This window comes from Perca fluviatilis, chromosome 7 (assembly GCF_010015445.1).
Source record: "Perca fluviatilis chromosome 7, GENO_Pfluv_1.0, whole genome shotgun sequence".
NCBI classification, from domain to species: Eukaryota; Metazoa; Chordata; class Actinopteri; order Perciformes; family Percidae; genus Perca; species Perca fluviatilis.
Window position 1 is genome coordinate 34,969,389 of NC_053118.1, and position 21,290 is coordinate 34,990,678.

At 40.3% G+C, this 21,290-nt stretch overlaps 1 protein-coding gene across 1 annotated transcript in view; it reads right to left on the minus strand.

Annotated features, from left to right (window-relative positions):
* Positions 1 to 6,111: 6,111 nt before the first annotated feature.
* Positions 6,112 to 21,290, minus strand: part of bcan (brevican) — a 28,834-nt gene continuing 13,655 nt past the window's right edge. Inside the window, exons 8-15 of the mRNA XM_039806164.1 lie at positions 18,338 to 19,387; positions 16,007 to 16,219; positions 10,912 to 11,022; positions 10,640 to 10,811; positions 10,520 to 10,547; positions 8,377 to 8,521; positions 8,083 to 8,265; positions 6,112 to 6,927 (exon numbers count right to left, since the gene is read on the minus strand). Coding sequence (XP_039662098.1) covers positions 6,812 to 6,927; positions 8,083 to 8,265; positions 8,377 to 8,521; positions 10,520 to 10,547; positions 10,640 to 10,811; positions 10,912 to 11,022; positions 16,007 to 16,219; positions 18,338 to 19,387 — 2,018 coding nt within the window. The 3' untranslated portion in view covers positions 6,112 to 6,811. The remainder of the gene's footprint in view (positions 6,928 to 8,082; positions 8,266 to 8,376; positions 8,522 to 10,519; positions 10,548 to 10,639; positions 10,812 to 10,911; positions 11,023 to 16,006; positions 16,220 to 18,337; positions 19,388 to 21,290) is intronic.

The following is a 21,290-nucleotide window of genomic DNA, read 5'->3' on the forward strand; positions in this document are numbered from 1 at the left end:
ATCATAGATGCCAGCCTGTCTCATTGCTATGTTATGTGTCCAAAATTACAAAGTTTCTGGAATAAGATTTTCCAGGTTTTTTCAGATGCACTGGGCATACATTTTGAACCAGATCCTATTTTAATTATACTTGGAGTTTCTGAGGAGTTTTTGAGACTTACACTGGTGCAACAACATTTTGTTTCATATGGTTTAATTTCTGCTAAGAAACTTATTCTTATGTTTTGGAAGAAAAAGGAAGCTCCAACGCTTAAACTGTGGCTGACAGAGTTGACTGGTACACTACATTTAGAAAGAATTAGGTATGCTCTAAAAAATGCTTGAAAAAAAACGTGGTCCCCTTTTATTTCTTTTTTGCAAGCTAGTGATTAATCTGCACGCCGTCATTACCTGCCTTTACCACTGGATAGCACTTTTGGGTGGGGGTGGGAGATTGAGAGAGAGATGTATTTTTGTTAAGTTGTCAGTTTTATCTTTGTAAAAAAAGTGTAGTTGCAAATGATCGTCTGCTGGAATACCAAATAAAAACAATTTGAACACAAAAAAAGAAGTCATGGATCATCATTTCAAACTGCTTAAATATGCCATAACATGACAAGAAAACTGCAAATTCCAGGAGAGCTTATCTGATCAGATATTGTGCTGTTAATTCTGAGTCACAGGATCATACTACAAATTGATTTTTACAAACATTTTATTGTGTTAATTGTTACACAGTTAAATCAACAGACATGTAATAACAGTATAAATTCAGACTACATTAAAAAAATTACATTTTGTTTCTCATTTTTCATTCATTTTTACTATATTATTTTACCATATGATATTATTTCTACTTGTACATTTATTCAGTGTGTGTTCGTTAGAGCAATAATTAACATCACCTGCATTTACAGTATCTATTAAAGTAGGTCTTTAAAAACTAGAAAAGATACAGTAGATTAGATACCGTTGCATCATCGAAATGTGTGTTTTTTTTGTCATTGATCCCCAAAGTAGAGTGGGCTTTGGGAAACACTGATCATCGTTTTTCACCATTTTCTGACATTTTATAACCAATCAATTAATCGACAATGAAAAAAATCGTTAGTTGCAGCTAGAGATGTTCCGATACCAGTATCGGAAAAGCCTCCGATACTGCCTAAAATGCTTAGACTGGGTAAACCCAGCCCGATCTGCCGGCGATTTGAGTTCACCCTGCAGCTCAGGCTGGAAAACTATAAATTTTTCTATCCTGCTTCCGTTACAAATCTGCGGGAACCAATCACAAACTGGCTTATCCACCTGGCACGCTATTGCCGGGTTTAACATGATGACGATAAAGAAGCGACAGCAAGCAGCTTTTGTTTACATTCAACATGGCGGTCACCGAAGCGCAGCAACCCGTTGATGCTGCTGTCGCTGTTTTAAAAGATTTCGTTGATCTGACTGGTTGAAGGACTATCCAATTGTGTACAGTCATTTGAACTATGCCCATTGATCACGCCTCTTGTGCAGTAGAAAATACAGAGCAGACTCCCCAGACTAATGTTCAATCTTAAAAGACTGAGCTTGGTCTGGTTACTATAAAACGCTGGTATCTGTATCAGTAAGTACGGCAGTTTATGCACCGATCCGATACCACGTAATTTAGCCCTGAAGAAAATCTACTTTGAAGTAGTTTATTTATGTTCTTTTATGACTGACTGTCAAACTGGATAATAAAAGAAAGTTCTATGGCATTCATGTTTCACAAAGAGCCAAACCGTACAACAACGATAGAAATCATATCACATCCATATAGAGATAGAAGTATACAGCTGTTAAAACATGATAAAATATTCGGTATCAGCCGATATGCAAGTTCGGGTATCGGAATCGGGAAAGCAAAAATGCTATCGGACCATCTCTAGTTGCAGCCCTGCTTTTAATCATCCTAAAACACAGCGGGACTTTAAGCCAAGAGAAAAGCATTACTTCACATTCACCGGGATGGCCGAGGTTCAGCCTGATTGGCCGTATTGACGTCAGGTGTGATCACTACATGGCTCTCTTCCACAGGTGACTAATTAGGAAGGAGGGAGTGAGCTGCACACAGTACCAGCTATTCAGACTCCCAATAAGATAAATCCTGTTAATTCAAGAGTAAAATTGCCTACACAATGTGCATTAAATGTGGGCAAAATCCAGATAACGACTAACTAAATCAACACAATCAGTGTAAAACCAAAAGCATGTCCAGAAGATTACAGACAACGTATACATATCACATATTAAAACAAAAAACTAATTTGTTTTTCGTATGCATATTGTCCTGTAACGTGTGTTGTGCCACCTGGATGGTTTTTATTGTTTGGGTGTTTAACTTCTGTTGGCCTCTTTGTTACTGATTTTATTTATACTGTTTCCTCCCGTTTGAACTAACTAACTAACTGTACAGCTAGCCTGGAAATCCAGACCCATATCCGAAAGATTAAGGGTCTGGCACTGAGAAATGAAAATGGCCCAACGTGAGGGGGCGGCACCAAGCATGCATTTGAATATATTTCACGCAACTGGATAACACTACGACCAATCACAACAATACACAGGGTTAACTACCAGCGGATCTAACTGGTAGATTAAACTCTTGCCCGTATCCGGTCGGCAAAACAGCAAAAACGTCCTTCTTGCAAAGGAACTATTGGAGCGCCATCTTCTGTTCCTCTTTGAGATAAAAAGCCGAGTCTAACTCATTCATTGTAGCGGCCAAAGCCGTTTCAAACAACTGGTGTTCATCCGTAGCCATCTTGCAATGTTCACTTACGACTTTGACGTCGCAGCGCTGTCGTCATCTGTTTAGCTCGCCTCTGGTCCGCCTATATCAGATACACCGATGTGATTGGTGCAGCTCGGCTACCAGGGCATAGTTAATGAGCATCATTACTCAATGCCAGAGTGACTCGCTGAGCAAATTCAAATTGTGCTCTCGCGAGAACTGGATTTCCAGGGTACTGTACAGCACCTTGTAACCATGGTTTTGAAAGGTGCTTTATAAATAAAGTTTCCTTACTTACATACAGTTTTTCTCAGTCGCTTTGGTACATTTCTCAGAATTGACCCTCTCAAAACTGCTTGTCGACCTTCACGTGATCTAGTCACATGTGCACAAGATTTATAAAAGCAATTTATCATTGTTTTGGTCCAATTGCAATTGTTTTTGTACATGCATGCAATTGATCCTCTACAATTCTCTGCTGTTTTTTACATGATCAATTGCTTATGTCATGTTGATCAAAATATAACATACTGGATGTCTCTTGAATTGTCTTCCCTCCCCCCCTAAAACATCTAGGCATACGTTCATTGAATATGTCTTTAAATGCTAAATGGTTGAACTCATTGTCATAACCGGTCAAGCAAGTTTTCCATACAGTATGTTCCAATTGTTCTTACAGAGTATTGTTGTGAATTTGTCCAGAATTGTTGAATTGCTCTCAGGTGACCCTTGACCTCTACTAATGAAGGGGATTGTGTGAAACATTAGATCAACCAATGATCAACGTCTATGTGAAATAGCTTGGAGGTGCACCAAATAAACCTTCAGATTGCAAGCATATCCAAACAGTGTTACAATTTCTGACAATGGAAGAGCAACAAGCATAGATGTGAATCCTGTCCAATCTCATGCAATCCTAATCACACATAAAGCAATGTGTGACTTTGTACTGTTGAAATGTACAAATTCCATACAGGAAAAAGTGCAGCCTTGTGCATTTTCAATCATTGCCGTCAAAAATGTAGCCATAGTGTACATCAGAAAATACCTAAAGAGTAAAATTTTATCTTGACAACACAACTAAACTTTTTGACAAAATGAATTATCTTCTATGTGGACAATGACACAAGGACTCGACATTCTGATGGACTGACAAGTTACAGGGTTTTTGCAGGTCATCCTTTGTGTGGTGCTGTTTGTAATAATTGTTAATGTAATTGTAATATCTTACTGGTTTGCAAATGTGAAGTAGTATTCGAGGAATGTACCAAAGCGACTGAGAAAAACTGTAATACCAGGTTAAAAAAAGGATGTTAGACATTTATGTCAAAGTTGTGCAATTAATAGAAAAACATGATTTCTGTGTTTAGAAGTCAACAAAGTTTCCACACCCTGTGCAGTTGCACTTTATTGCAAAGACTGTCCTCCCCTGAAAAAACGCCCACATAAGATGCTTGTTTAGGCAACAATTACGACTCATATTTATGTTAATAGTGTAGTGGCGGTAGTAGTTATGACACGAGCAAAGCAGGAAGTAAGGTGAGGAAGTATAAGAGCGTCACGTTTCTCATAGGGGGTTGGCTGGGACGGTGGATGGGTCGAACAAACACAGGGCCACGTTCAGCACCGACAACACGTAGCAACACCTTTTTTTTTTAAACTGAACGGGGGTGCGTTGAACACCCTGTTGTGTGCGCAAGCGCTCTGCCTTTTTATGACCATGAGTCGTCTTAGAGGGTGGGAACTAACAACATATATCATCGTATGGTTTGGAGGACTTGTTATTTCAACAGTGCATCAGTGCTTTTCCTTCATGCGTGTGCGGAGTGGTGTGTTTTTTCTACAGCAGATTGTACTTAAATTTGATAAATGCATGTTGTCTGAGGCTTGACACACATTAAATGAAAACGTCTTTTTTTCGAGAGTGCAGTCTGTGGGAAATGAAGTGTATCAGAGAGCTACTGGAGCAGTGATACAGACAAAAGAAAACAAGGAATCTTTGGTAACACTTTACTTGAAGGTATCAACATAACTATGACATGACACTGTCATAACTATGACATGACACTGTCATGACCGTGTCATAAACCTTATAAACAAGTCATAAACGTTTATGACTTCTGTCATTAAGTATCATTCGGTTTTTGTCATGACAAGTTGACATTGTTTGGGGTGTCTTGATTATGACAAGTTGACATTAATCAAAGTGACATTACCAGAAGTTGTCTTGGTCATGACAAGTTGATATTACATTTGTTTGGGACGTCTTTGTAATGACAACTTGACATAAACCAGGATGACATTACCAGAGGATGTCTGTCATGACAACTTGACATAACGTCATCCTGTTTAATGTCAAGTTGTCTTAATAATACACTCCAAAGAAATTTAATGTCAAGTTGTCATGACAAATACATCTTCTGCTAATGTCATCCTGGTTAATGTCAAGTTGTCATTACAAAGACATCCCAAACAAATGTAATGACAACTTGTCATGACCAAGACAAGTTCTGGTAATGTCACTTTGATTAATGTCAAGATGTCAACTTTTCATGACAAAAACCGAATGACCCTTAATGACAGAAGTCATAAACGTTTATGACTTGTTTATAATGTTAATGACACGTTCATGACAGTGTCATGTCATAGTTATGACAGTGTCATGTCACGATTATGTCAATACCTTCAAGTAAAGTGGTACCAAATCTTTTTTTTTCTCCAGATTTGAAGTGCAACAGGCTCCAGTGAATGTCAGATTAGCCGGCGCTGAGAATTAATTCACACGCTGCCAAACTATCATCGACGGCAGTCTGTTACATTTACTATATTAAAATACAGCGGGTATCGCACTCGCAGTCAAATTCATTAATTCAACATTGTCACTGTATAGGCTGACTTTCATTTTGACAATCTTCACTTTAAACTTTGATTATGAGAGTAAAGCTCACCGCAGGTAACTGTTAACTTTATTGGAGTAAGTAATGTAAATATGCTGCAAAGGACAGAATTATATTTGTTTTTAAATATGAATGGATCCCTTAATAGCCCTTAGTAGCATGTCCATGTAGCTCCGTGTCTCTGTGTGTTTTCTTTGTCTTTTGTTTACTTTCTTTACTTTAAAACTCTTGGATTACCATTGCACCTTTCTGCAATTTTTTTTCCACACCGCTCCTTTAAACATGCTACAAGCAAACTTTACTGTAAGGGCACAATATTGATCTCTTTCTTTGTATTTATGTAGTATGTGTGCGTGGATGTCATATGTCATATGTCTGTGTGCCTATGTGTATGTATGTTGTGTTATGTATGTGTATAAGCTATTGGACACCTTAATTTCCTTCAGGATAAATTAAGTATCTCTATCTCAAGCTATATACTGTTATTTAATTTGGTTTATTTAGGGTCTCACAGACTGATACATTAACGGGATTAATAACAAGTGTCTCTGAAATATTGACATATTCTGATGTTGATGTTGATAAATGAGTTGTAAAGAAAACGTCAGGATTCATATGCATTTTGTTAATTAGATTCCAGGTCGTTTATATGACCATCTCACATAAAACATGTTGTCCTGCATAACAGTTTTCCTTCTGTGTGAAAGACAGAAGATAAGAGAGGGTCTTACAAAGTGTCCGGAGATAAAAAAAAAAAAAAAAGAATAAAAGGAAGATAGATGTTGAATCAAATGGTCGTCTGCTGATAAAAGCCCACTGTTGAGTGTTGGAACAGTGTGGAGGATCCTCTCTTATCTCTTGATATAACTGCTTTATATGAAAGCTATTTTGGGTGCCATTGTTTTTCAGGAATCTCTAAATTAAGAGCCATTCAGGTTTTTTTTTTATCAACTGTCCAAATTCACTTTAAGCTCACTTTAAAAAACAAGTATTTGGATTAAAGCACGTTTTTCCGGACTGTAGGAACTGTGGCCTTGAGATGATTTTAATATGAAAAATTAGATTTCTACAGTTTAACTTACTATAATGGACTGGAAAGTCTTTTAAGACACACGAAAATTGGGGAAAAGAGGAGGTGAAATATTTTTTTTTTTAAAGAAAAAAAGGCAGAATGGCTTCAGACGTTCCACTTAATGTCCCAGAACCGCGGCGCTGCTTTCTCTGTGGCCGTGCCCGTGACCTCCTCGTGCTGGAGAGGAAGTGAGGTCACTGAGTCTTCTTCCATCGAATGGGCTAGAGATGGGAGACAAAGAGAAAAGGGAAGGATTACAGCCTGAGTTGTATTTGCTTCAGATCGAAAATTAGCACATTGTTACCTTACATTACATTACATTACATTACATATCATTTAGCTGATGCTTTTATCCAAAGCAAATTCCAATTAACCCTTGTGTTGTCTTCCCGTCGACAGTGCAACTTTTTGTTTTCTGCGTCAAAATTGTAACTTTTTTTTATGGCTGCAAAGTCACTACAGAGGTCTGTGTGGATGCAGAGCCAAAGCCAGGAGTGGTGGGACTGCGTTGTGAATAGCTTCACTGAGCCGCATAATTGTGACAAACGTTGATGTAGATTGACGTAAAATCCGCCTTGGTTGTTCACACTGCAGCCGCATTGAATAAAAAAAAAAATCCGACCTGGGTCTGATTCAGGACCACATATGGAAGTGTTCTAAATCTGATTTGAAAAAATCAGAACTGGGCAAGATTTGAGTGTTCACACTACTTCTGAAGAAGACTGACCTGGTCACTTGACAGATCTGATTTGGACCACTTTTGCCTGCAGTCTGAACGTAGCCATATACAGTAAGAGATTCAAATAACTGCACTTCTACAACACTGTCAGACTCACAGTTTAAACCAAAGGATCCATTTCTCAAACTGCGCATGGAATGAAATGACTCTTCTTCTTTTTAATGGTAAGTTACAGTCGTGCGGAGCATTACCGTCACCTATTGTCGTCTGCCAAAAATATTTACCGTCTTCTTTTCCCACTATCTGACTACATTATTGTGGTACTAATTGAAAAAAAAAAACACATGCATAAATTACATTTGTATGGTTCGGCTTTTGCTGTTTCAGGCGCAAGCGCCACATAATTCTCGCCGCCATTTTCACAAGTTTGAAAATACATCGGTGGTCCCGTAGCTTACGCTTCGTAGCAAAGATGGCGGGCGAGTAGTGTCCACGCAGTCCACGCTCAACGTTTTAAACCGTTTTGAGAGCAGCATCCGGGTACTCCTTGTGCTGCATTTGGCCATACTTCATACGCCAGAGTGAACGCACAAGGTACTCAAAAAAGCAAGTGTAAGTACAGAAGTGCTCAATTTGAGACACGCCAATTGTCTTTATTTTATTCCATGCTTTCGTCTTCCTTTTTAAAAGCACTTACTTGGGATGCAGGTGATCAGAGGCTCCTCCCATCGGCCGCCGGGCAGGCACTTGATTACAGGGTTCAGCTTCTGCACGAAGCCCTCCTCGCAGTAGTACCGCACTTTGGTGTTGGTCTCGTAACGCAACCGCTTCTTCCCAAACACCTTAGCGTTGGGAGCTTTGGGGGGCTCGCCACACGATGCTGTTGGATAGACGAAAAAACGGAGAGACAACTTGGCTTCTACGTCCTTACCACCAGCGCTGGTTCAAAAAATTAAGAGCTGAGAAAAAGGTGCAGTTGGAGTGAACTCACAGACGCCCTTCTTGCAGGTGTACGAGAGGTGGTAGTTGCACGGCACGTCGCTCCAGCGGCCGCCGTCGTGCCACACCATCACCGCACAGTCCTCGCCTGACAGGAAGTAGCTGTCAGGCTGCCCTCTGAACCAGTTCTCGTAGAGCTGACGGAGAGAGCACAGGAGAGCAAAACAAAGTCACTGCATTTTATTTAATTTTTTCACTATTTTAATTATTGTGTCCACTTGTATAACCAAGTTCTGTTTTCTTTTTTTATTTATTTTTTTTTATTATTTTTTTTTTCCTTTCACTCATTTATGTTCTCTAGATTTTCAATTATCTTGAAGTATGTTCCATTCTTTTCTACGTATATATTATTTTTTTTTTCTTAAAATCAGAAAAAGATGCATATTTGTTGTGCTGTATTATTTACACCAATGTGTTCCTAATAAAAATTTGAAGAAAAAAAAATACTGCAACGATTAGTTGATCGATAGAAAAATAATCGCCAACTGTTTTGATAATCGATTCATCGTTAAAGTCATTTTTAATGCAAAAATGGCAGAAAATGCAGTTTTCACCCTCTCCATTATGGAGATTTCCATCTCTTTTCTGTTTTATATCATATTAAACAGAATATCTTCAGGTTCTGGACTGACAACACAAGACATTTAAAGACATCACCTTGGACCTTGAGAAACTGGGATGGACATTTCTCACCATTTTCTGACATTCTGACACAATGAAAATACTCGTTAGTCGCAGCCCTAGTCATATGTAGGATCAAACTCAATCATATATAGCTTTTTTTAAGTATTTGATTTTTTCATAACCTGACTTAGATATAGGAAAAAAACTTTAAATATCCTATTCTCTTCTGTGATTGACGACTGACCGACTCTCTGCAGGTCAATGGCCCGGAAGTCTCAAAATTCACCACCCCCACCCAAAGAAGATCTTTTTAATTGGGCTGCACAATACATTGTTTATTTTTATCGGCATCGCAATATCAACTAATGCAATATAGATATCGCGAAAGGTTGCGACATATCGCACTAGACCCTACGGGATTCTTTTGTGTTAGTTGAAAGAAAATATCAGTAGAAAACTGTACTTTCATTGTTTTGTAGTGGGGCCTGTTATTGTCAATTCAATGTTCAATTTGTTCAATAAAAGAATGTTAGAAATGATTTCCTTTTCTTTGTTTTAAATTCAACAAGCGATTTGTTGTATTGTAGAAGAATACTGAAAGCAGCAGAAATACAGAACTGAGTACATTTTAATATCCGTTAATTTATCGTTATAAGTAATATCGTTATCGCGATATTCAACAACGTTATCGCGTATCGCATATTTTCCTCATGCAGCCCTACTTTTTAATCCAGCTTTTAATTTGATGTAGCCTTTGTTTTGGAGTTTTAATCAATCACATTCGTCTTGGGCACTACATGCTGGACGGAGCCATGGTGCCTCTGCAAAATAGCCTCTGGAAGGAACTTGTTTTGGTGGAACGTGTGTACGTTCAAAGGTTGTTTTAGTCGTGCAACAGAAAACTCAGATTGGACAGATAGTCTAGCTAGCTGTCTGGATTTACCCTGCAGAGATCTGAGGAGCAGTTAACCATAGTCCTCACAAATCCACCGGAGGTTAGAACGCCAACACAAAGGAAGTGGAAGGTAACGGACATCCGGCCTAAAATGAGGGACATCCAGCGAAATTTCCAGCAGCACCTGAACAACGTCTTCGATATAGACTAGCACAGTGGTTCTCAAACTTTTTTCAATAATGTACCCCATTTGAATAGCGTTTTTAAGCCAAGTACCCCCTGACCAGCGATAGATTTACCAAACAACAGCCATGTAACTGAAAAACATTTAAATGCTGATGAAAAAATGCAACAAAAACTTGGAAAAAGTCAGTAGACAGAAGGAAGTAAGGCAAGAATAGCTGGAAAATAGTATCAAAAACTTAGAAAACAGCGAGAAAAACTTAGAAGAAGGAAGACAAACTTCGAAAACAGTGACAAAATATTGAAAAAGGCGGAATTGTTTTTTGAAAAAAGCGAACAGACTTGGAGAAAAGAAGAAGACGGACAAAAAAGGAAGGAAGGAAGGCAAAAACAGGTCGAAAGTAGTGACAAAAGTTCGAAAAAAAGCGCTCACGTACCCCGTGCGGTCCTCCAAAGTACCCCTTGGGGTACACGTACCCCCATTTGAGAAACACGGGACTAGCAGATCCCTAAAGCGTTGATCTAAGTGAACAGTGTCCTTCCAGGGTTTTACCGTTTTTTTTTTTCGTTGATGTAGTCCTGCTCCTCGGGGGTCATGACGGAAAGAAGATGTCCGCCACACATGCGGCAGTGCTGCTCCGCCGCCTCCCAGCTCTGCCGCTTGGAAAAGTGATGATAGCAGAAGCTCTGGAACTTCTCCCAGCCGGGCTCACACACCTCCAGGTCTGAACGGGACGGAGACACAACGATTATGAAGTATGAATCAGTAGGAAGTAGGTCTTCCTATACTTGGAGGATTACGTGTCTGTGTGTGTGACAGCGAACCTTTCTGGCACAAGTCTCCTCCGTAACCGGGTAAGCACATGCAGCTCGGTGACTCCCCGTCAACACAAGTGCCTCCGTTCAAACACGGGTTGTCCAGGCAGGAGTCTGCAGCTGTATGAAGATGATGGTACTTATTAACAGAGAACTGTACACTCTATGTACCTAGAGGAGGTTAAATCTGGACAAAGACAAAATGCAACTCACAACTTCCATATTCATTTCTGTTCTAAGACCAGCGGCATGCTACGTTGCTAGCTAAATTAGCCAACTACTTTGCAGGGCTGCACAATTAATCGCAATCGTATCGAAATCGCAATATGGACTAGTGCAATATCCGAATCGCAGGGGGATGCAATATTTGTTAATGGCAAAATATGTGTCAAACCATTCTAAAATAAAGTATTGTGGTGCTGCAGAGACGTCCCGGCCTACAAATCCTATCCTGCGGACTAGGGTTTGGTACAGATCCTCGCACAAATCACGCTATGATCATTTTAATTTCTTTCAATGTTAATCATTTTCAATGAAAATGAGAATAATGATACGAAAATCATCATTCCCTCCAATATCGTGAATCGTATTGCAATATCAGTCAAAATAATTGTAACTAAATATTTTCCTCATATCGTGCAGCCCTACTACTGAGCTGAATGTGTGTGTGTGTGTGTGTGTGTGTGTGTGTGTGTGTGTGTGTGTGTGTGTGTGTGTGTGTGTGTGTGTGTGTGTGTGTGTGTGTACCATTCTAGAAGAAGCTGTCTGGAGATAGCCAATAAACTAACTTTTCACATTACGTGTTTCCTTTGAATCATTTGTCAGGGATCGTGTACTAAAGAATTCATCTTTCAGATTTAGTTTCAAGCTGTTTTCCAATTGAATAGAAGTTATACTATGGCTTATAATTGTTTATTTTTTTTCTGACAACCCCATTTCTTAAATGCATGGGTCCTGCACCGCCACAAACAAGTTCAGAGAGAAACTTTTTACTGCCAGATTTATAACCATTCTCTAACATCTCATTTTCAAATGAAGTTGCCCTAAACAGAGTCACCTGCAGGGGGAGCTGTCACATCAGGTATGGGACCCACTGCTCAGTTAGATAGATAGATAGATAGATAGATAGATAGATAGATAGATAGATAGAGAGATAGAGAGATAGATAGATAGATAGATAGATAGATAGATAGATAGATAGATAGATACTTTATTGATCCCCAAGGGGAAATTCAAGGTCCCAGTAGCTTAGAGACATCACACAAAACATACACATACCTCATAAACAGGATGATAAAATAATAAATCCACATGAATAATATGGACAATAAAATAAAAGATACTAAATAAAAAAATCCACATGAATGTACTGAGGGATTTATAAGCATGGGAGGCTTGCAGTGACAGGGCAGGGACTGACCCTGTGATTCAGTCTGTATGGTAAGGTGCTCTATGAGAGGGGGTGTCACGGTGGTATGGTGCAAATAAGTCCAATAGTGCAAGGCTAAAGTCTAGAGACCAGCATTAAATATGGACAATATAGTAATAAAAAAACTATAGCAGTGCAAGGACAAAGTTTTAAAAAAAAGACAGCATTAAATATAGGCATTATAAGGGCATAAAGTAGACAGTAGGATAGACACAGATCAACAGTCAATATCAATATTAGAGGTTTGATGTAATAGGGTTACAGCCATTGTTCAAGATATTACATGTCCCAGTATGATTGTTAAAACACCTAACCCTAACCCTTTTACTGCCAGATTTATAACCATTCTGTAACATCTAATTTTCAAATGCAGATGCCCTACACAATGGGGTTCAGAGCCTTTTTCCTCCTTCTCTTTTTTCTTTCTCTTTTTTTTTCTTTCAGCATTTTCCCTTCCTTTAAACCCCCCCCCCCCTCCCTCCTTAAAAAAAAATCCCCCCCCCCCAAAAAAAAAAAAAAAAAAACAAACACACCACAAAAAAAAACCCCATATCTCATAAAAAAAAAAAAAAAAAAAAAAAAAAAAAAAAAAAAAAACCCAAAGTATTCTTTTTAATTTTCTATCTGAATTTTTAAAGTTTGTTTTAATTATATTTGCCATTTTATCTGTATTTTCCTTGTTTTAGCTGTAATTGCTCCTGCACACTGCCTGCGTGCCGTGTCCGTTTTTATTTCGCCTCCCATGTTAACAGGTTAGAGCTTGCACACTGCCTGCGTGACACGCATGTCTCAGAAAAGGCATGCGTGCTTTGAAGTAGGAGCGTTTTCAGGCAAAATAGAATACGAAAAGATGTTTATATGTCATTTTGACACAAATACATATTAATAAATGACATTTTGATGTTTGAAAGTCTCTAGGTTTTGACATAAATGCAGATATAAATGTGATTTAAAAAAAATATATATATTTTCGATTTTCAAATATTGCACCTGTCAAAACAGAACAAAATATTCTGTAACCTATTTTGCCGTCAATACTGCCGACGTTGTCTTTTATCAATGGGAAGCATATATGTGTCCAGAAAAGGCTAGCAGCAGCAGCGCCGCATCAGACACGTTTCTGGTGTGCAAAGACACAGAAAACGCCACGCAGCCGCCATGCAGCCAGTGTACAGGGCACGTAAGGTGTCCTTGAGTGCTATGAAATAAAATGTATTATTATTATTATTATTATTATTATTATTATTATTATTATTATTATTACACAGAGTCACCAGCAAAGGCAGCTGTTACATCAGGGGACCCACTGCTCAGTTATTACAAGTTTCCTGTATCAATGTTCAAATTTGTTTAAGATAACAATAAGGTTAGTTTTAGAAATGAATAACACTGGGGCGACCTCTAGCTCACTCAGTAAGAGCGTGCGCCCCATGTAGGCTGAGTCCTTTGCAGCGGCCCGGATTCAATTCCGACCTGTGGCCCTTTGCTGCATGTCATCCTCCATCTCTCTCTTCCCCTTTCCTGTCTATCCACTATCACTATCAAATTAAGGGAAATGCCCCAAAAATGATCTTTAAAAGAAATGAATAACATTGTAAAACACCAAAATGACTCGTGATTTCAATTAAATGAAAGTAGTAACTGATCATTTATTTAACTTGTGAAGAGCGTTGTATGGAACCATCCGTTTTTGTTTTTTTTGACTGTGGTTGAAAGAAACCCAACATTTCTGATATAGAAACTTTTTAAAAATGGGTCAAATTTGACCCGAGGACAACAGGAGGGTTAAGATGTTTTGTCTTTGGACTTTTTGAACTTGAAGAATAGACTCAGTTTTCAAACAATCTAAAAATGGTTGATCAAACCCTTCTTATGTAACACGGCGAGGAGATGCCTGTTGTGAGTTTACTGGGTGTTAATCTCTGAGAATTAATGATGCTAATCTCTCTGCTGTGCTGAGTCAGTTTGAGGTGCTAGATTGCAGCGTGCTGTAAATCTCTCTCCTGATTGGGCATTTTCAGAGACAGCTGTTCCCTCCGCCTTCCAAACAAACTAACACCAGCTGCTTCTGGGGTTTGTGTAACGCGGTTAATAATGTTCCTACTTGCCATTTACCAGAAGTGTAGATTTGTGCACTTTGGTTTAGTGTTCTCTCATTTTAAAGGAACACGCCAACTTATTGGGACTTTAGCTTATTCACCGTATCCCCCAGAGTTAGACAAGTCCATACATACCCTTCTCATCTCTGTGTGTGTTGTAACTCTGTTTGACGCACCCAGCACTAGCCTAGCTTAGCCCAGATCCTGGAGGTAACCGGCTCCATCTAGCCTAGCTTAGCACAGATCCTGGAGGTAACCGGCTCCATCTAGCCTAGCTTAGCACAGATCCTGGAGGTAACCGGCTCCATCTAGCCTAGCTTAGCCCAGATCCTGGAGGTAACCGGCTCCATCTAGCTTAGCTTAGCACAGATCCTGGAGGTAACCGGCTCCATCTAGCCTAGCTTAGCACAGATCCTGGAGGTAACCGGCTCCATCTAGCCTAGCTTAGCACAGATCCTGGAGGTAACCGGCTCCATCTAGCCTAGCTTAGCACAGATCCTGGAGGTAACCGGCTCCATCTAGCCTAGCTTAGCACAGATCCTGGAGGTAACCGGCTCCATATAGCCTACTGCTCCCAATAAGTGACAAAATAACGCTCTGCTACTTTAATCTGACAGCTTTAGTTACTAGTTACTTTAGTTTTAAAATACGTTTGATTATAAATTAAACTACTCAACAATATATATATACAGTTGAAATGATTAGCCAATTTTGACATAAGTAAAGGATCTGAATACTTCTTCAACCCTTCCCTTTTTTTTTTTTTTTTTTTTTTTTTTTTTTTTTTTTTTTTTTTTTTTTTTGCCCCCGGTTTGACAAAGACAAAATGCAATTGTCAACTTATATATTCATTTCTGTTCTAAGAACATCGACATACTAAGTTGCTAGCTAAATTATCAAACTGAGCTGCGTGCGTGTGTCTGTGTGTTTGTGTGTGTGTGTGTGTGTGTGTGTGTGTGTGTGTGTGTGTGTGTGTGTGTGTGTGTGTGTGTGTGTGTGTGTGTGTGTGTGTGTTTGTGTGTGTACCATTCTTGGAGAAAACTGTCTGGAGTGAACTAACTTTTCATATTGCATGTTTCATTTGAATCATTTGTCAGGGATCGTGTACAAAAACATTCATTCATTTCCATAATGTGTGATGACATATATCCGTTTTTTATTCATTTCCCTAAATTATATATTTTTGTGTATGTAATCCAGGGAATCAATCAAACTGTTTTTTACATTTTCATACATTTCTTTAGTGCACTCAAGGGATTTTATTTTTTCATTTTAAGAATGGCTTTTATCTGTTTTTGCAAACAAAATCTTTATATATCCATTAGTAGGAATCTCAGATACTCAAATGATCTATTCAAATAATACTTTTCTAGAAGAAACTTTCTGAAAATAACCAATAAGAGACAGATGTTTCCATACATCTAGCGGCATCATTGCCGAGGATGAACGTTCAACAACAATCCAGGGGCCGCATGGCGGCAAGGACTAAAGGACTAAAGGACTAAAATGACTAGTGTCTCTCCATAACACAACGCAGGATCACACCTGTTACATGTGCAGTACTTCTTTTTTTTACCTGAAATGCCTCCTGGTCCTGCAGCAGAAACTTTGGCAGCCATGGCAAAGTACTCTGGGAAAGCGGGGGGAGCGGTGATTGTCACGTCACTGCCGTCGCTGCTGAGCGTCGGACCGGAGCGTTCCTCCTCATTATCTGGATGCCATGTGCATACTTTAACTGAAGGCTCCTCCGTGCTGGTCTTCCCTGCACCGCCCTCTGATGATCCATGTTCTGTTGAGACAGTTTATTATCATATGTCCACGGTAGGCTTTACTCTACTTTATTGTAGTACTTTTCTTAGTGCCAAGTGCAAAAAGCATTACATTCTACTACATGTTTCCTCCCCATATTAACATTCAATAGAAACAGTGTTTCTGCAGGTTTCAACAAGTCAAATTTAAAACTTTTTAAGGCCTTTTTAAGACCTTCATGAATTAAATTTATTTTAATGAAATGCAGAGTCACAAAAGTAAAGTAAAGTTAATGAAATCATTCAAAGTGAAAAAAAGCGACACAGTCATAATAATCTGTATGTACAGCGAATTATATTTGGACGAGCGAAAGGAAGACCTACAACACCACAGAATAAAAAAAACAAACAAAGGATTTCAGTGAGCATTAGAGGTAAATAAAAAATGTTAAGACTTAAGTACATTCATTCTGCGGTAATTGCGCGTAGTACGATCACAGCTGTTATGCTTTTTCAATCTGTTCTCCTCTCTGTTGTTGTCAGCTGTCATTTCAGTGCAAAAAGTCACAAATCGCATTGTGCCCCTGCACGTCCTGATCATCGGCTGTCTTCGCAGATTCCTCCGCTCCATCGGCCTCAGACGCAATTACAAATCTATCTGTAGAGTCTAGGCGCCAAAGACTTTCTACCAAGACTTAAATATCACACCAACTCTTATTAGTCTTGATCAACGGAAGTGCATTTCCAGGGCAATTGCATCGCACAGGATGTCCCTCCCCTTCCTCTCTCTGGGTTTTGCGTTCTCAAAATCCCTTTGCCTCAGAAAACAACAACAAACTTCGAGCTAGCGAGCTACACGCTGAAAATGTCACGTTTTGAAGAACATTTGGATGGTGCAACAAGACAGGCCTGCTTGGTTCTTTTTGGGAATGATTGTAAAGATTTACAAAGAATATGTTTAGGGCGTTTCCTCTCTAACTGGGACGTTTTGGGAGCGATTGGTGGGATTGCCGTGGACGAAGTACACACGGAGATACACTGGTAAGAGCCAATAAGGTTTAACCATGGATCCAGCTCACGTTACTGTATTGTCTGAACAATAAACTTCATTTAATATTGTATGTGGCGTTTTCTCTTGCAGGGTGCAAATGTTCCACAAGAACAAGTTCCTCCCCGAGACTATTTAGCTGAGCCACCGTCGTTGCGTCCGGAGCTTAGCGCCACCCAAGATAATTGTGATTGGTTCAAAGAAATGCAAACAACCCAGAATGCATATGTGGTGTAGCCAATGCAACACTAGTTAGAATAAACATTCATCTTCATTCACTTTTTTCTCCTGATTGAACTCTTCTTAGTTTTGATTGAGAAGTGGATTAAACTGCAGTGGTTTCAGACATTTTGATACTTTTTATTGCCACCGCGATGGATTAACCTTTCGATCCTCCACTGAAGAGTAAGCTACAAACTTTTCAGAAACACATTTGAAGCCTATAGGGTGAGGGTTTGGCGGACTATTCCTTTACAGGTCCCATGGCAAGAAAATGTCACTTTATGAGGTTTTTTAACATTAATATGCGTTCCCCCAGCCTGCCTATGGTCCCCCAATGGCTAGAAATGTAAAACCGAGCCCTGGGTATCCTGCTCTGCCTTTGAGAAAATGAAAGCTCAGATGGGCCGATCTGGAATCTTCTCCTTATGAGGTCATAAGGAGCAAGGTTACCTCCCCTTTCTCTGCTTTGCCCGCCCAGAGAGTTTGGCCCGCCCATGAGAGAGAGAGAGAGACATCATGGCTTTCAAACGAGCAAAGTTTGAATACTTCAAACTTTGCGTGGCCGTGTGGTCACGGCCACACTCCCACCCTCCACCTTGCCCCCCCCTCTCTCCTCCTCAATAGCTACAGATACAGAAATGGTACATCCTAAGGAAAGCTCATTGTGGCTTTAGTGGCTGTAATTCTGCACCAAGGTTGAATTTTGGGAAAGAGACTTCAGATACAGTATTAGGGGACCACTGAGGTCTATATAAAAGAGACTTCAGATACAGTATTAGGGGACCACTGAGGTCTATATAAAAGAGACTACAGATACAGTATTAGGGGACCACTAAGGTCTATATAAAAGCATCCAAAGAGCACCATGTCATGGGACCTTTAAACTCACCAGTGATGCCGCTGGTGGGGATCTCAGTCACGACTTCTGGCTCCTTAGAGACGTCTTCAAATCCATCAGCCACAGGAGGCTCTGCGCTGTACTCCAGTTCGGAGCGAGACTCCTGCGCTGTGGAGGACGAAGAAGAAGCCTCTGGTTCCCAGCCCCTCCCATGAGGGATCAGCGTGATTTTTACATCTGCTGGATGAGGTGCATCAGTGGCATCCTCGCGGTCCGGTCCCGCAGACGTGTGGTACGTTGACAGAGTCGGATTTGTCAGCTCTGCGCTTCCTCCTGACGATTCAAACGATCCCTCTCCGGAATCTAGTTCCCTCCCCTCCGGATCGCTGTCTGTGATATTTGGGGTTTTGTTGGAGAATACCTCTGGGCTTTCTCCTAATACCTCCCGTTCGAGTTTGTCCTGGATGTCGACCAGAGGTCCAGCCCCAGATGGAGTGTTGCTTTCGGGTATGAAGGTTATAATCTCTGGGGAGCTGGCTTCAGTGGCATCCTCGCTGTCCGTTCCCGCAGACCTGTGGTCCGTTGACAGAGTCGGATTTGTCAGCTCTGCGCTTCCTCCTGACGATTCGCCCAATCCCTCTCTTGAACCTTGCTCCCTCCCCTCCGGATCACTGTCTGTGATATTTGGGGTTTTGTTGAAGAATACCTCTGGGCTTTCTCCTAATACCTCCCTTTCGAGTTTGTCCTGGATCTCGACCAGAGGATCGGCCCCAGATGGAGTGTCGCTTTTGGGTATGAAGGTTGTAATCTCTGGGGCACTGGCTTCAACCTCCACAGAAGGAAGGGACGGGGTTACAGACGCAGGCGATGTCAAAAAGGTGACGGGATCACTGTTCAGGACCGGGGCGTTTACACTGGAGTCCTCTGTGACTGCGAAGGCCTCTGCTGTCGGGGTTTCTGCAGGGTCAACGTGTCCGCTGTGGTCGGTTGGATCGTCTGAAACGGTCTCCTGTGAAGTGCTGCTGGAGTCCTCATCATCGTGCCGGACCGGGGGGGACGTCTCCACGGCTACACCTGAGGGCTCTGCGATGTGATCATAACCTGCCAAGGAAAAGGGATCATCAAAAGCAGTTTTTGCTTGACATAAAGATGAATCGCTTATCAAAATAACTGCATTTTAAGATTAATCGACTAACACTTTTTAGTATAGTAATGATTGAGAAGTGATGCAGTGATTTCAGAAGGTCTATAGACATTTGATACTTTTTTATTTCCACTGTGATCGATTAACCTTTGATCCAAAGTCTGAAGTTTAAGATAGCTCTAATGCAACTTAGTTTGACAATGAAAAACTACAGCAGGAAACAAAAACAAAGATCCTAGCTGTGTTCCAAACCGTTCCGTCATTCACTCACTCACTCTTCCCTATATAATGTTTATGAAATAGTGAACTATATAGGGAACGACCAAACTAGATTTCGGCCACTACACTGAAAGTATCTTTAGTGAATGAAATTAACCTCGGAGAATTCGAGCACCACTACAAAATGGGGAACACACTGGGTGCCTGGGTAGCTCACCTGGTAGAGCGTGCGCCCATATAAAGAGGCTCGGCCCTCAACGCAGCAGCCGCGGGTTCGTTTCCGACCTGCCACCCTTTTCTGCGTGTCATTCCCCCTCCCTCTCTCTCCCCTTGCAAGTCTAAGCTGTCCTGTCAAAAATAAAGGCCTAAAACACAGCTAATGTGAATAATACAAGTGACAATGAAATAGGTTTTATATAGAAATTTACTTTACTTTAAAGTGCTCATATTATGCTTTTTGGCTTTTTCCCTTTCCTTCATTGTGTTATATATCTTTTTTGTTCACGTTATAGGTTTACAAAGTGAAAAAGCCCACAGTCCCCCCCAAAGACTTACCATCTCCAACAGAAAACACTGTTCACAAACTGCTCCAAACAGCTCTATTGTAGTCCAGCCTTTACTTCAGAGACAAACATGGTCACTTTGTAACACACGTTATAATGCTCGCATAGCTGCTAGCGTGGCACACCCTCATGCTCAAATATTTGACAATTTTATTGTCACGTGGAAATTCAATTTCATTGGTTGTTGGCTGGGGAGGTTGGTGGCTTATCTGCGTCACAGAGCTCCCAAAGAGGAAGTAAAGCAGAGGAATGGAGGCTCAGAGGGAACATGTGTAGGTGGAGACAGCCTCGCAAATAAACGATCAATCGAGTGGCAACGCAGTTGGACGGCGCGGCGACTGATGAGTGAATGAAGAGCGAGTTGTAGGGCTGGGTATCATTCAAAAATATTCAATTCCGATACCGAGACCAATAGCGTGACTTAGATACCGATTCCTAACTGAGAATTCGTTGATACCAATTTTATAAAACAAAAAGAAATTACAACATTACACATTATGGCACAAATCATTTTATTTATCTTTCAGCTCCTACTTATTGAGCCCCGTCTCTCTGTGTAACGTAGAGTTTTTCCTGCGTGGTCTCTACGACGTGTAACGTTAGACAGCCAATCACCAGCATTATTAGATCTTGGTAGGAGCATGCTGCGTGGTTATTGGCTCACTGATGATGATGAGATTTACTCCTTTATTGTATTGAAATTGGGTATTGAATGATGAGGTATTTTTCGATACTCGATACTTTAGAGCACACGTGTCAAATTCAAAGCCCGCGGGCCAAATCCGGCCCCTTGCTAATTTTGATATATACATTTAGGTTCACAATACGTTCACACACGACATTTTTGACGCTTTTGACATTTTTTTGCCAACCAAACTGTAAGTGAGAAGGCTATATGAGACATGCAATAATTCAGTCAAAGATATTTGACTTTTCCCATGACATAAAAGCAATAAACTCTATGTCTGGCCCTTGATGTGATTCTCACTTTCTAGTGTGGCTCTTAAGGAAATTGAGTTTGACACCCCTGCTTTAGAGGCAATTCGGTCGGTGCCTAAAAAGTATTGAATTTATTGAA